The following is a 14,751-nucleotide window of genomic DNA, read 5'->3' as shown; positions in this document are numbered from 1 at the left end:
TGTATTTTGTCGATGTCTATCTTTGAAACCTTTCTCGCTGGTTTACAGGTAAAACATAGTTTCCTGTTGGACTGCATGTACTGTCACATTTTGCTCTGAAATGGAGAAATATGTGTAAGAAATGTGTGAAATAATGCTGCGATAACACAATTTCAGCTGGATCATGACAAAAATGTGAAATATCACTGGAAAAAGGTAGCTGCCAGAAGTATTGCAATCTCAGAGCATACCTGATCGTAGATGCTACTTGATGTTTTGTAATTGATTACATTGATTACACATAACAGGCCAAAGCAGTATCACTTGTGCAATAATCACATGCAGCTTGATCTCAAATTACTCCAAAACGACTCATTATTTTGACAAATCATGTCAGCCAGACCCAAGTTTCTTAGCTGAGCATGTTGATATATTGCAAGTAAATGCCAAATGGTGGAAGATTTTGATCCCTATTGACAACTATGTTTTAGCTTTAACCCTATTCTAACTGGGGGGGGTCAAATTGACCCCCCCCTCGACGTTTCGCACCACGATTTCGCAACGAGCAAAGATTTAGCCGCGTCGTTTCACGACTTTTTTCATTGAAGTCTCCTGCATATTTTGAGACCAAATTCGCGACGTCCGGGTGCACCGTTTTGAAGTTACGTAATGTTTTGCATATGCATGTCAACCAAAAACAGCTCAAATTCATGATAGCGTGTGCAAATCCAATGCAAATTGTGTTTTTAGGTTAAACTGATATAAATTAGATTATTTCAACTTTTAACCATTGAAATTAATCAATTCTAGTGTAGATAAGCCTGATAAAGTGCCTGCAACAAATTTTGGCCAAAAAACAATAGAAAACAAAAGGTCGAAAAAACAATAAAATACATAAGAAATTAACAAAACAATAAAAAACAGAAGAAATTGATTTCGATTGTGCTATTTTTTTACACGCAAATTGTTTGATGTGTCTTGAGGAATTCTGACACAAAAATTTAGCAATCCTTCAGTCTTTTTAATGGAGTTATAGGTGAAAATATGATTTCATGCACAAATTTGCATAATTAATTTATTAAAAATAGAAAGACAATATTTTTCTATTGTATGACCATGTAATCTTGTAGTTGACATCCAGCTCTATCTTCAGGCAAAATTTTGCGGTGATCGCGCGATTGGCGGCCGAGATCTGAAGGGGGGGTCAAATTGACCCCCCCTCAGTAAAAACTTGGTCTCAAAAAGCCCAGTTAGAATAGGGTTAAGACTTTCAACTGCATTTGAAGGCAGACTGTACTATGTATGTTATACTCTGTACTGAAGAATTCTTGAATCGCCCACAGTGTCCCTTTTGAACATTTGTAGTGATACCATGATCTCTCTTCAGGTCAACTTCTTTGAGGACCACACCAAGGTTATTCTGAGCCACAACAACAACGACCACCTGGTCACGTACATCAACGAGTCGCGGACGCCGACGACGTACCGCCTGATCCATGTCACGCACCACGGCTGCACCAAGGCGCTGCACACCCGCCTGTCGTATGCCCGCCACGTCCTCTATGGCATGATGGGTAACGGCGAGGAGGAGAATACCAAGCTATGACCCCGGGTCACGCCCCGGGGAATGGTGGAGGTCGTGTAGAGACTGGACATCTCATGTGTGTGTCTGTGTTTGTGTGTATGTGTGTGTGTGTTTGTGTATATTATGTAAATATATATATAAATATATGATTATATATCTGTGAGAGATATGCAGCAGAAAGAATGCATCACATGGACAGCTATGCAGGGTGAGTAGTGACAAAGCGGGAATAATTATATCTACAACCAAAAAAAAAAGGAATGAAAGAGAAGAATTAAGGTTCTCCTAGTAAGCTGATGTCTGCATCAAGAACATTGTTAGTGGTTTTATTCATATTAAGATGACCAAGCCTGCTCCAGGCTGCAGGAACAGACAAGAGAGAGCCATTAGTAATCCGTCATCTGCAAGTCGGTGACGGACATAGCCAGGGTACACCCATTTGTCAGTGCTTCAGTGTTTGTCAGTCTGCATATTTGTGATCATGATGATGTTGATGATAATTTCTTGAGCAGTCAAAGGCAAGATGAGTTCTGGATGATATGTTCTACTTCATCAAAGGTGCTATTACAATTATTATTGTTGTTGTTGTCATCATTTGCATTGTCCTACCGACTCTCTGAGTCATCCTCCATGCTATGCGAGTTCTGTATAAAAGTGCAATATCTTCATTGAGCAGAAAGACTGAACTATATTTGTTTTCTCTTGTGTGTGTGTGTGTGTTTGTATGTATGTTTGTGAGAGTATTGGATATATCTCTCAGTAGGTCATTTGCTTCTTTCAATTTTGTTCATGTTCTCTTTTCCCCCATTTCTTTGATATGCACCGTATACCTCATGTCCATTATCTAATATATGTAACCAGCACATTCTGTCAGTGATAAAGATGCATCCCATAAAATAAAAGTCAAATTTGGCATCCTCTATTTTTCCAAGAATAGCTTCAAAACAAAGAACATAGGTGAATGCATCACATGAGAATCATGATGTGTTATTAGTATCCAGGAGTAATACATAGTAGTTCTTAACTCAAATATACCAAAAAAACAAAAACAAAAACATGCTTCAGTTAAAACTGTTGTAATGCTCAAGTGATTAATATTTTGTCCCATTTCTCTAGGTGCATGCCATTATGCAACCACGGTAGACTTGGTGGCCCATAAAAATATGATGTAAAGTGGGAAAAGGGCATGGGAGGGATGTATACTAAATAGAAGTCTTCTATGGAAAAATGTGTAGGTTCCCACAGGGAACACACCAGAGACTCCAACCCCAAGCACCTTCTGATTTGGAGATTCTCTCGCCTGAAACCCCTAGCAAACGGGAGACTCCAAGTTGATGTGCGCAAAGCAAACATCACGATCGCAAAGCGCGAAGTTCCTTGCGGCGGATCTAGGGTTCTAGATGCTCTCTCGTGCTATCTCAGGCTTATTTTTCAACATACAATGGCAGTAAGTAAGAAATCCTTTCCAACTGGAGACACAGAGCCAGGGCGGGAGAAATTGAATCTCAAGCGGGAGAACGGGAGATTTTGCAAAAATAGGCTTTCAGCGGGAGATCTTCAGTTGAAAACGGGAGAGTTGGAGTCTCTGACACACCTGTTGCCAAACTCATTAACGAAATAATAATGATGATGTAATCCAAGCATATAGGGGATAGACAAATACTCAACAATTTCTAGTGCTTTAATATCACTTCACATAGAATTGTGATTTGAGCTAACTGAAAAGCAAAATATGTTATGTGCCATGTTCTCAACTGAAATGATGTTCAGGTTACCTTCTGCAGTAACACAGAGAATGGATTGTCCGTTGCAAAACTCAATGCCACACAAAAGCTTCATGCGCAGTACACACAGGGAGGTTGAGACCATTACATTATATGCAAGTGTGTAAAAAGTGTGTGCCAAGTGTGCAATCTATCAATACGTGGGTGTTGTTTTCCTCATTGTCTATGTGCGTGCGCATCCCATTCCAATTAAAATCTCAAGGGGACCTGGATTGTGCTCTAGTGCTTCAGTAATTACAGACCGGGAGGGGAATAGAAATCAAGAGAGGGGGAGATGAGAGAGATAGATATATGTGTATAGAGAGAGAAAGAGGAGGGAGAGAGAAAGAGAAGGAAAGAGAGAGAGAGAGTTTTAAGTCATAGAATGTGCAGTAGAGATGAGTGAGGTGCCACTCATCAAGCTGTTGAAGTAGAAATTGTGTCGTTCTGCAACTGCTAGTGGAGCAAAGCTTTCCTGGCACATAGTGTCAAATTGTCATTTGTCAACTGTAGGTGCTTTGTTCATGCACAAAACTTTCGGGCACAATGTTTGTTGCTGTGGCAACGGACCCACATTTGTTCTTGTTCTCGAAATGTTGACTCCATTCTACTGTATTTGCAATGCAATAGATGCACAACTCATAAAGTGTAAGCAGGGAGTAGTCATCCTTGTAGCTTTTGTTCCATTCATGAACACCGATGCAATATTGTTGTGCTAGTACTGGTTCTGCAAAAACTGCTTGCTCCATATGCATTATTTATTTTCTTGTTTTTGTTAAGTTTTACTATGCACTTTGCTGTTATAGTGTAGGATAGCTGCATTGTTTTCCTCTGAAGTTGTATTTGCTGTGTCTTGTGAAGGGAAGAGGGGAATGGGATACAGGCATTGTAACATTGTCTTCCAGCAGCAAAAGGTAGGGGAGGGGTCATAGATTTTTTTTTTTTTTTTTTCAGCCGGACTGCATGAGACCATTTGGATGGATACCATCACATTTGGTTAAATTGCCTAAATTCCTCTTCAGGATGAAATTCACCTCTCTTCGTAAGACAGAACTTTAATTCTTTGTTATAACTGTAGACTGAAAGGCAAAAAGCAGAGCAAAATTTCATACAGTTTGTCACTGGATGATTCATAATGTCAAAGGTCAAAGAGGTATGAAAATTGTCACTGTGTGTTGAATTGAACACCCTTTGACATAGAATTAGCTTTTTGGAAAAGGAGCAAAAGCAGGAGCTACATAACAATTTTAGGATCGCATGAAACTCTACACATGTCCAAAAAGTTGCTTAAAGTCATGATGCAAGTCTTATAGTTTCCATTGTGGATATCAAGAAATAGAATTATATCAAGATATCTAAATTTCCACAGAGACATTGCAGGTGCTACTGAAACATATCAATGTATTTGGAGAGAATGCTTATGACAAAAATTCTAACTTCCTAACTCTCCACTTTCCATGGATAGACATTGATTTGGGTAGGGTTTTTGTTTGGTTGGTTCTTTGTTTGCTAGAGTAAAAAATAAAGTGGGAGACTAGGGAAGTTTTGATACTTCTAATCAGAATTATATTCTTCATGCCATCAACTTCCTTTTTATGAATACCGTGCATACAAGACGCTTAGATTTAAAGAGGATAAAACTTGACTTTCTATGCACCTTACCCCAAGCTGAATCTTTGAAAGGGCATTAAGAAAAGTAGATACGGTGTTAGTACATGTATTACATCTTCATTCTTAAGTTGTGCAAATATGTTTAGTGCCACTTTTTGTTGTTATTAATCTTGCCAGTTTTGCCAATTTTTTTGTGTGAAATTGATGCCATGAATAGCAGCAGATGAAAAAAAAAAGCAATGTGCACTTCATTTTGCGTTCTTCCCATCCCAGTCTTAGAGCAGTAATTGTTCTCAGTTTCTCAGAGTTGTCACTCGAACGAGATTGTGACAAAAATCTGCACCTTTTCTATCTTTTTTTTTTTTTTTGGGGGGGGGTTCCCTCTCTTGGGAAGGTCCCTCTCTCTCGCTTCACTTTCACTCAGTTTAAGTGTTTGTTCTCTCTTTCCATTTCTCATCCATTTCTTCTTTGTTTCTTTATGTTATTGCATGTTTACTATCTTTCATTCTCCTATGTTTCCTTTGTTCCTCATCTTCTTTAAGTTCATTTCCTATTCTTGTCTCTCTCATAATTTGACGAGATACATATTACACGTGCCATTAGTTTTGATGATAATGATGATGCCAACTTTAAACTAGCCAAGACCCATGTAGCAATGAAATGGACATGTCTTTTGTTTTTTTGAATAAATCTTTAAAAAAAAATGTCATTGGTGTGTAATTTGTAGAAAGTGTGTTAGTTCCTTTTCTTCCATACTCTCTTTTTTTTCAGTAAGTGTACCATGATAATGAAATGCTGCTTACATGTTAATGCTCTCTGATACTCGGAAATATGCTCTTGGCCCTGTTGTAGCAAGCGAGATTTATGATTAATCCTGAAATCAATTGTAAGTACCGGTACGGCCCACTTATAATCGATCTATAATTTTCGATCAACTATAAGTCTTCGTTTTATATGACGAGACTTATTATTTCATTTCAGCTTCAAAATGATTTGCCGTGAATTGTGGTTGATTGTGAAATTATGATTAATGGGACTTCTGATCGATTGTAAGTTCTGAGAAAGGAGGCCCAGGTCAAAACAGTGCAGTGTCTGTGTTATCACTAGGAATCATATTTCAATAGAAACTTTGGTGTTTCTTTCTTTCATGTAGGGTTTTGATGAGAGATGAGGGGAAAACACAGAACTTATGGGCAAACTTGATTGTCTGTTTGTTTGTTTCTTTTTTCTTTTTTTTTTCTTTTTTTTTGCCGTTAATCAATCATACTGTCGTGTTGATCAGCCTTTGTACCATGGTATCAATACCAGGGTCCCGTTTGATCCAAAGATATAATCGATTATAAATTTCCTTACCACACAGGTTGCCATAGACTTTACCATAGAAATCAACTATGTAAATCAATTATAACTCTTCATAAAACAGGGCCCTGATCCACAAAGAAAGAATTGCTATATTGCTATATGCCATCTTTTTCTGCAGATGATGTATGGAATGTGTAGATTTCTCATTTAGATTTTTGAAAAGGAGGCAGAAGCTGCGTGCCAAAGTGAAACTAACCAGGCTGAAAAATGGTGCTAACAGCTGCGTGTCAAAGTTCTTGTGATAAAAGAAAAGAAAAAACTTCTTTCTTTTTCATTTAATAATATTTTTTATTTCCTTTTGTGTTGACGCTGTTGTAGCTAAGGAATGTGCATGTGGATTTCGATGTTCCTGAAGAAAAAGTTACATTTTTTCAAATTGCCCTCCATACTGTCTCTAACGTAAGGGAATGTTTCTTCGACCTTGAAAACAATTTTTATGTTCAATGACAAAAACGTTTTGCAACGCAAGTGTACACGATGACGTGAGTATGTGCCAGTAAAATAAAGAGAAATATTGATTTTCAGCGATTTTGTACAGTTACTAATGATTGATGTATGTATTATACTATTTCTTTCTGCCGAAAATGGTCAATTTTGAATGCCATTCGTGTAATTGCAAAATTGTCTGTGTCAAAGTTGTAAATAGAGACGAGTAAATTCCAGACCTGTGTAAATATTGTAAATACATAGACAATTTTATATGATTTATATCATTTCATGTCTGCCTAATCAGATTTGTCTAGTTCGGGTTTTTTGTTTGAATGTTTGTTATTATTTATGGGGTTGTTTTTTTTTTTCTTTTCTTTTCTTGGGGGATGAGTATGTTATTCTCCCGTTTTTTGTCATATGTTTACGACGTAATTCTCTGATTTTCTTTTCGTTTTATTTTTATTTCTTAGTGTCATGTTTTTTGTATTTCTATGCAGGGTTGCCAAACAAAGGTCTTCTCGTAAAAGATTTATCTGATTAAGGCAAAAGATGACAAGCTATGTGCAATTTTCATCGTATGTGTGAGATTCTTTGTTGATTTATTTTCTTCAATATTGCCCGAGACGAGTACAGTTTTGCGTGAGGCTCACGCCTTAACCTTGCGTTTATAAATATAATTATACATCAAAGTAATTTGATCAATCCGAGACACACCATCAACAGTGAATAAGAATGCTATTGTATTGTCATCGCCGTGGGGTTTGTGTATATCCAACGCAAGGGTGTTGACCGATAGGCTCCATTCTGTGGAGGTGTTGTAAGTTACGAGCATCAAGGGTTGAAGTTCGTTGACTTGTGCTGTGAACTCACCTTTTTTATACGGTGAATTTCGATAGCACTCGTAGCTTGTTAAAGATTCACGGTAAGCCGAACGCGGCGGAACAACAAAATTGCCAATTATGTTATTGCTCTCGTCAACTCGTGAAAAGGACGTAGCAAGGAAACATTAAAAACATGCTCAATGTTACGTGAGTTTCGTTTATGATGCGTTTTCTTTCCCCTTCTCTGATCTGGATTCACGTCTTCTTTATTCATCTTAACTTCGTTGGTGCTGTTGTGTGAGGTGATGTATCGGGAAGAGTGTATTTCCATGGTTTCATGAACACTAGACTTATTGCTTCATATACGATGTAGTCTCATGTAATTTTGTTATGTTCGCAAAAATAAGGATAAAGGATATAAATGAGGAATTTGACTAGGAAATAAATGATAACATTACAATAAGTCGTCCTGGAATTCAACTTGACGTTCCTCATTTTCATGGACTAAAAGCTACCTGATAAACGATGACAATACCAAAAAAAAAAAAAAAAAATGGAATGAAATAAAGAGGGAAGGGAGAATAATGTGTGTTTGAATAAGCAATGATGGGTTTGTTAACACTGGAGGATCTTTCATCTCCGTTTCTCAAATTCATGTAATCATTTTCTTTACTATTTTCTTCCAACTTCAACATATCTTTTCTTTTTTCACTCAATGTTGCAAACAGATACACACGCACACAAGCACACACACGCACACACACACACACACACACACACACACACACACATACACAAGGGGAGAATGAAGAAACCCCCCCCCCCCAAAAAAAAAAAAAAGGGAAAATTTCCTCCTTGTATGTTGCGTTGTATGAAAACAAAAATCACAATTGGATCAGTAAAATTTTGGTGAAAAAACGACACAAAAACACTTAATAACTCCAAAACTTAAACAATATGTTAAATGAAGTGATGCAATTTGGCAACCAGTCTGCATGTGTGATCTAGGCGTTGAGCAGCATTCCATTTTGGTTTCATACGAAAAAAAAAAGAAATCAGCAATTTCATTTTTCTTCAGACTTGTTATTTGCATATAATAAGAGTAAAGCGTTTTTCGTGCTCTCCTCGACAAAAAAGTTCTGTCTGTCCCAAAAAATATTTGAAAAATACGAAAATTTATGAATTTTTTAGATCAAAATAAATAGAGGGCTGTTCAACACCTCTATTACACAAAGTTGACAATTCGTCTTATTGATCTTTTTATGTCCGATTTATTTTCTCAAATATTTACTGAGTTACTTCTCTGATTTGGCTGTGTTCATGCAAAGGAACATAATCACGATGAAACTTCCCTTTAACAGTGGCAACAAGACACATAAGGTATACACAGCTCTGAGAAATTCTGATGTTCTCGTATTTCGATGGGAAGAGATTGATTCATCCAGGTATAGTATTGATATTAACTCGTAATTAAATCTGTACGACTGGACCGGTGACAATATATAGAAAGAACAGTTTCAATAAGACATATATTGCTCGACGTCTGAAAAATGAAGGCAGTATAACATCCGCCATTCACCTATCACGGATGAATGCTCGCCAGCCAGCCAACGCTGAAGAAGTGACTCCGACGAGTCACGAAACTGTAGGTACAAATGTACTTTCCGTGATGTTCACAAGTAAGTCCAGTCAAACAGATTATATTACGGGTTGGGACTCGTATTTCATGTCACTCTAAAAACAGGCGCTCATATTCCCAGGGAATATGGACTTTGCAGCCGTGGTATACAAGGGGAAAATAGAGCAATAATTTATTGAAATATTCTACACGAATCTCTACTCATGCACATGAACAACAAGGTATATCAGCGTCGAAGGTTTTTATACAATATGACTTTGAAGACATAACTGAAAATTTAGAGTTGTTTTCCACAGAAAATCTACAACATTAAGAATGTCCAAACATCTACTCGATAATTATTACGAACATTAAAGGAAATGAATATTTTTCGTTGAGTTGGGGCTTCAGATTTTTAACTTATATTTGTGAGATAATGAGAAACCACTTGTTAAAAAAGAGCATACAATTCTAAAAGGAGTTCAAATTTCATTTGATGCAAATCGGTTTGGAAATAGCTGGGATATCCAAAAAACAAAGTGGTCCTAATAAAAGTTCGGTCCAACTTTTATTAGGGTTTTGGAAATCTCGGTCATTTCTAAACCTACTTTCATCAAATAAACTTTGAATTCCTCTTAAATGAAAATTGTATGTAGTTTCATATTCAATAAGTAGTTTCTTATTATCTCCCAAAAAGTTAAAATCTGAAGCCCCATCTCAACCGAAAATGTACCATCCCTTTAAACAATATCACAAAAATATCAGATGACTAACATAGTTACAAATAATTACAAATAATAAAAAAAAAAACTAATACAGTAATCGTTATCAATGGCAGTTCAACGTTGTGGACTTTGCTATACTGCTTTCATTAAATGATAAACACAATAATCTTGCCCTTTGTTGGGGCCTGCTAGTCCTCCTCCGATCATCCTTGTGTATCTGTTCTTTTTCTAGTCCAAGTTTCTCCAAGTTTCTCTGTGACATAAACTATTTAGATATTTCTTTGTAGAATTACTATTAAGTATATAGGTAGATGAAAACATGTATATCCTGCATGCATATTTCCTGATTCCCTTCTCCTTTTTGTTCTTTTTTATTTGGTGGGGGAGGGGTGCACTGATTTTGGACGTTGTATTTTGCCTATTCTCATTTAAGTACGAAGTATACTTTAATCAAGAATGTTACATCCGTCTACATAGCTGACGTGCAATTCTGTCGTAATGTGATAAATGCAAACAATTGCCAAACATTGTACTGAATTTAGTATTGATTCATCTTCTTTTTTTTTCTTGAAGCAAAATGTAGCTTCAAGTACCGCACAAATCAAATTCAGCATCATCTTGAAAAAAAAAATGGCAAGCGTGACGATAGGGTTTACTATAGAATGATTATAATCAACTTACTCATGTTTCAAAAGTTAACTTCATTCGATGGGGGTCAAATGAAATACCCCAAAATATCCAACATGATATCTAAATATACAGTACAATGTAATATATTTTACACTTGGTAAAGATCAGACCGTTGACTATCTCTAATAACAAGATCCGTACAAAAATTAATACAGTCTATGGTCGTATATTTTCTGTTTTTGTTCTTCTTTTTCTTGCCATGTCAACATGTCCTGAATATCTTCTTTTTTTTTCTACACGGACAAGATGCTTGAAAACATTCGGATCTGACGCATTTTATGCCTTTTACCTGCCAAACAGTACACAATGTCTTATAAATTCACATGCAAACGAACAAGAAAAGTGTCAACGCTAATTCTAAATCCTCGTGCCGCAATGGTGAGCACGTTTGGTTTTACTTTCTCTATTAACAGTTTAATAAACTGTACAAGTAAAGTCTGTACAAGTGTATGGCTTCATTTACATAAATGCATGATTGTGATAAATGCATCTGCCATTGCGTTTGCGTGTGTGTGTGTGTGTGTGTGTGTGTGTGTGTGTGTGTGTGTGTGTGTGTAGTCACGTACATAATAACGAATGTATGTTTGTATCACATAGGTATGAATGAATGAAATCATGTGTGATGTATATATACATGTATAATATAATTATGTATGTTTCTGTGCATGCATATATGCATGTATTGGATTACTGAATGGTTGATTTATGCATTCATTAATGTCTTAAACGTTACCGTCGACTTCTTAGCACCACCATTGACCTTGCAACTCGATATTTGGCGACAAGCGAACGAGGTGTACATGAGAAGTATCCAAAATAAGGTAATTTCTTCCTAGTTCTCGATAATGCCAGAAATACCGGTATATCCGAACAGGCATCACCAAATTGTTTTTGTTGTTGTTTTTTTAATCGTGTGTCATTGAGAATTGAGCTTTGTACATCTTCAAATATCACAAAATATCACATCCTAAGTTGACTCTCTATAATTTATTTTCATTTTCATTTTTCTGCATGAGCCGAAACCGTCTGAAAAATATCGGCAGCGGATACCTCACTTTAGTTTTTTCACTAATTCTAGCAGCTTTGCTTTGTTTCCTCCGGAAAATTCGTCCACCTGACGGAATGAGAGAAAAAAAAAGTAGTGATAAAGACAACAAATGTGGCGAACGAGTTATTTTCTTCACGATGACCTACTCAGTAAGACAAACATAGCAATGTATCACAAGAATAATCGTAACACTTTTACACTGTTAATGATAACAAGGAAAGCATCCCTAATAGGTGTGATACTTGGCGTTTAGTTAGTTTTATTCAGTAAAGGATGCCTTATGAAAATGTATGAACTTTTTATGAGCATATATAGCAGTCCGTCGCATCTGATCAATTCAATTGATATGACAATATAAATCTTGATAAAGACAGTATAGGTAAGTATCGGAAAGCCTATAATAGCGATAATTGAAATTAGACAGAATAAGCAACTAATTCAGTTCAGTTCAATTTTTATTTCATTTTTCGACAAAAACATAACGACATCACTTTTTTTTTTGGTAATAGAAAATAAGGTGCGCAAAACTAATATCACGTTTTAAAAGAAAAAAAAAAGAAATATGTCCGTGTCATCATTTATATTATTCGTTCACCATTTCTTTTTCTTACATGTAGACATGGAGGGTGAAGCAAGAAATTATAGTATAATGATATTGTCTTTTGAATCATAGTTTATCTATAGAAGGAAGACATTTAGAATACAGTCACGAAGTTATATTGATACAAAATGAAATACTATGTCCTTTGATACGCAGTCATCTATCTGTACGTGGATGAGGATATGCATTTCATTGGATCAAGGTTGTATTCAGCATTTGGATTTGATATTTCCCCATGTGCATGCACGGGAAAAAAAAAACCCGACTAGGTTCTGAATTCAACAGTATCCTTTTGTACCATGGCATGATGTTGCATGATAAGAAAAACATCGCATGATGATTGCTTACACATTGTTCCAATTGTATTGCAATTGTAACATGTAATACCCAACGTCGGAACCAAGCATATTATTCCCTTGATAGTTTGATTTGTTTTGTTTTGTTTCGTTTTGTTTTATTTGCTAAATGTATAATGGACTGTATCAAACTCCCCGAGTTTGCCAATTTACAGTAAAGCTCTAAATGCCCACCTTGTTCTGGGCCCTGAAGAACTGGAATGTAGGCATACAGCTGATTTCACAGTCCTCGGCCAAATCCTGCGAAGGGATTAGAAAGAGAAAATATATGTTATATAAATGTCTATGTCTATCTGTATTTAAGAAATTTGTATATATATATATATCTTATATATATAAGACTCGACAGCGGTGGCCCAGTGGCCTAGGGCCACAAGAATGGGCCATCAGAAATAGATGTCGGGCCACAGTTTTTTTTAAGAAATGATATGTGGTCGGGTCACCAAAGGAAAAAATTAATGTCGAGCCTTGATATATGCGTGTATGTAGGGCCTGTAATCAAATATATCTATCTCTATCCCCATCGGTTTCATTGCAACTGGGTGTGTCGTCTTTTGATTCTGTCGGAAACTGTCATATCTCCTAGGAAACGGCTTCAATGTTGTAACTCAAAGGGACATAAATCCTTTATCACAAACCTGTTATCGTGCGGTATGAATGCGTAGTTCAGTATCAGCAATATTTCAGCATATAGCTACCATCATTGACCACATTCGAATGGCGTCATCACAATTTTTTGTCGTCTGCTTCGTCGAAGCCCCAGCAAATTAATGATGATGGTAATGATTATATACTGTATTATCATACTTTGTACATCAAAATCGATGCATTGCTTGCATTCATGGTGTACATATTCAGAATGATTGATTAATTGATTGATTGATTGATTAATCAATAGATCGATCGATTGACTTCATTTTGTTTCATGCATTATAAGTAAAACAAAGTCAAATGAGCAAAGTTATCGCCCAGCGCTTGAACCTTGCAGTTGCACACTATCACACGAGAGACCTTCACATGGCGGAATATCAATGTCATCACAAGAATGGGAACCAGCACTGCCATCAATTGGCCATGTCATCGTATTGGTATTTGAGCCCTCCTACTCGACGTATTATTAACTGCGTGATTTGTATTGGTCTGTGGATTTTTTTTTTCATTTCTTTTACTTACGTATATAAATGTCTAGCAATTGTCTATCAATGTCAAATCGTCATCGTCTACGAGTACAGAGCGGTCTTAAAAACAAATAAGATCAAAGTTTACCTAACTTTAATATACATTAAGAAGGATCATGTTTTGGTTAAAAATATTTACACTTTCCAAAGTTTCTTGGATGCTGAAACGTTGGTAGTATCACATTCGTGTATGAAATATTTGGATGTATGTCGGCGTGGTCGGTAGTATAATGCTGGAAATATATATACTGGTACTTTATACAAAATGATATATTCATACGCATGCATGAAAGCATATCAAACACACACAAACATACAAAAACATACATAATCATAAGCATTATTATATCAGAGATTCATACAAACCCCTGCGTGCATGTATACGGTGATATGTGTGTATGTATGCGTAACTCGAAAGGCTTATATTATAACTTACACAACAATCATCCACATCAATCTTGACAAAAACAACTTGCGACGTTATCTCGGAATCTTTGGACATCTTCTGCAGAAGTAAGCAAGTAAGAAAGGAAAAGTGATAAACGAAGAAAAATCTCACAAAAGGGTGACGCTGTCTTGTAAACCCTCACACATAGGCATTCACATGATATGATAATGAACAACCCTGCTGGAAAGAACAGAGTGTTCCACAGTGTGAGAAACAAAGTGTGAAAAAAATTGTGAACACAGTGTGAAATTTTTCACACTGTTACATTCGAGCGTTTTAACAGTGTGAACACAGTGAGAGTCATCAATTTACAGTGTGTGAAACACAGCATAACTATGTGAACACTCTGTGAAAACCACACCACAGTGTGAAATCATCTCCACGCTGTTAAATTCGAGCGTTTTCACATAGTCGACTACAGTATGTGAACACACTGTGTTCTTTCCAGTAGGGTTAACATCCTCCTAGGCAAATAAGTTACACAAGTCTCCCATAAACTCCTGTTAACCTCAGAGGAAATGTGGCGATGAAAACAAG

The 14,751-nt window shown here is 36.4% G+C and overlaps 1 protein-coding gene across 1 annotated transcript in view; it reads left to right on the top strand.

The window, feature by feature from the left end:
- Positions 1–1,585, top strand: part of LOC140236897 (serine/threonine-protein kinase PLK1-like) — a 69,657-nt gene extending 68,072 nt beyond the window's left edge. The window contains exon 12 of the mRNA XM_072316832.1: positions 1,367–1,585. Coding sequence (XP_072172933.1) covers positions 1,367–1,585 — 219 coding nt within the window. The remainder of the gene's footprint in view (positions 1–1,366) is intronic.
- Positions 1,586–14,751: the final 13,166 nt, after the last annotated feature.

The sequence above is a fragment of the Diadema setosum genome, chromosome 13 (genome assembly GCF_964275005.1).
Source record: "Diadema setosum chromosome 13, eeDiaSeto1, whole genome shotgun sequence".
Taxonomy (NCBI): Eukaryota; Metazoa; Echinodermata; class Echinoidea; order Diadematoida; family Diadematidae; genus Diadema; species Diadema setosum.
This window is presented reverse-complemented; position numbering and strand designations above follow the sequence as displayed.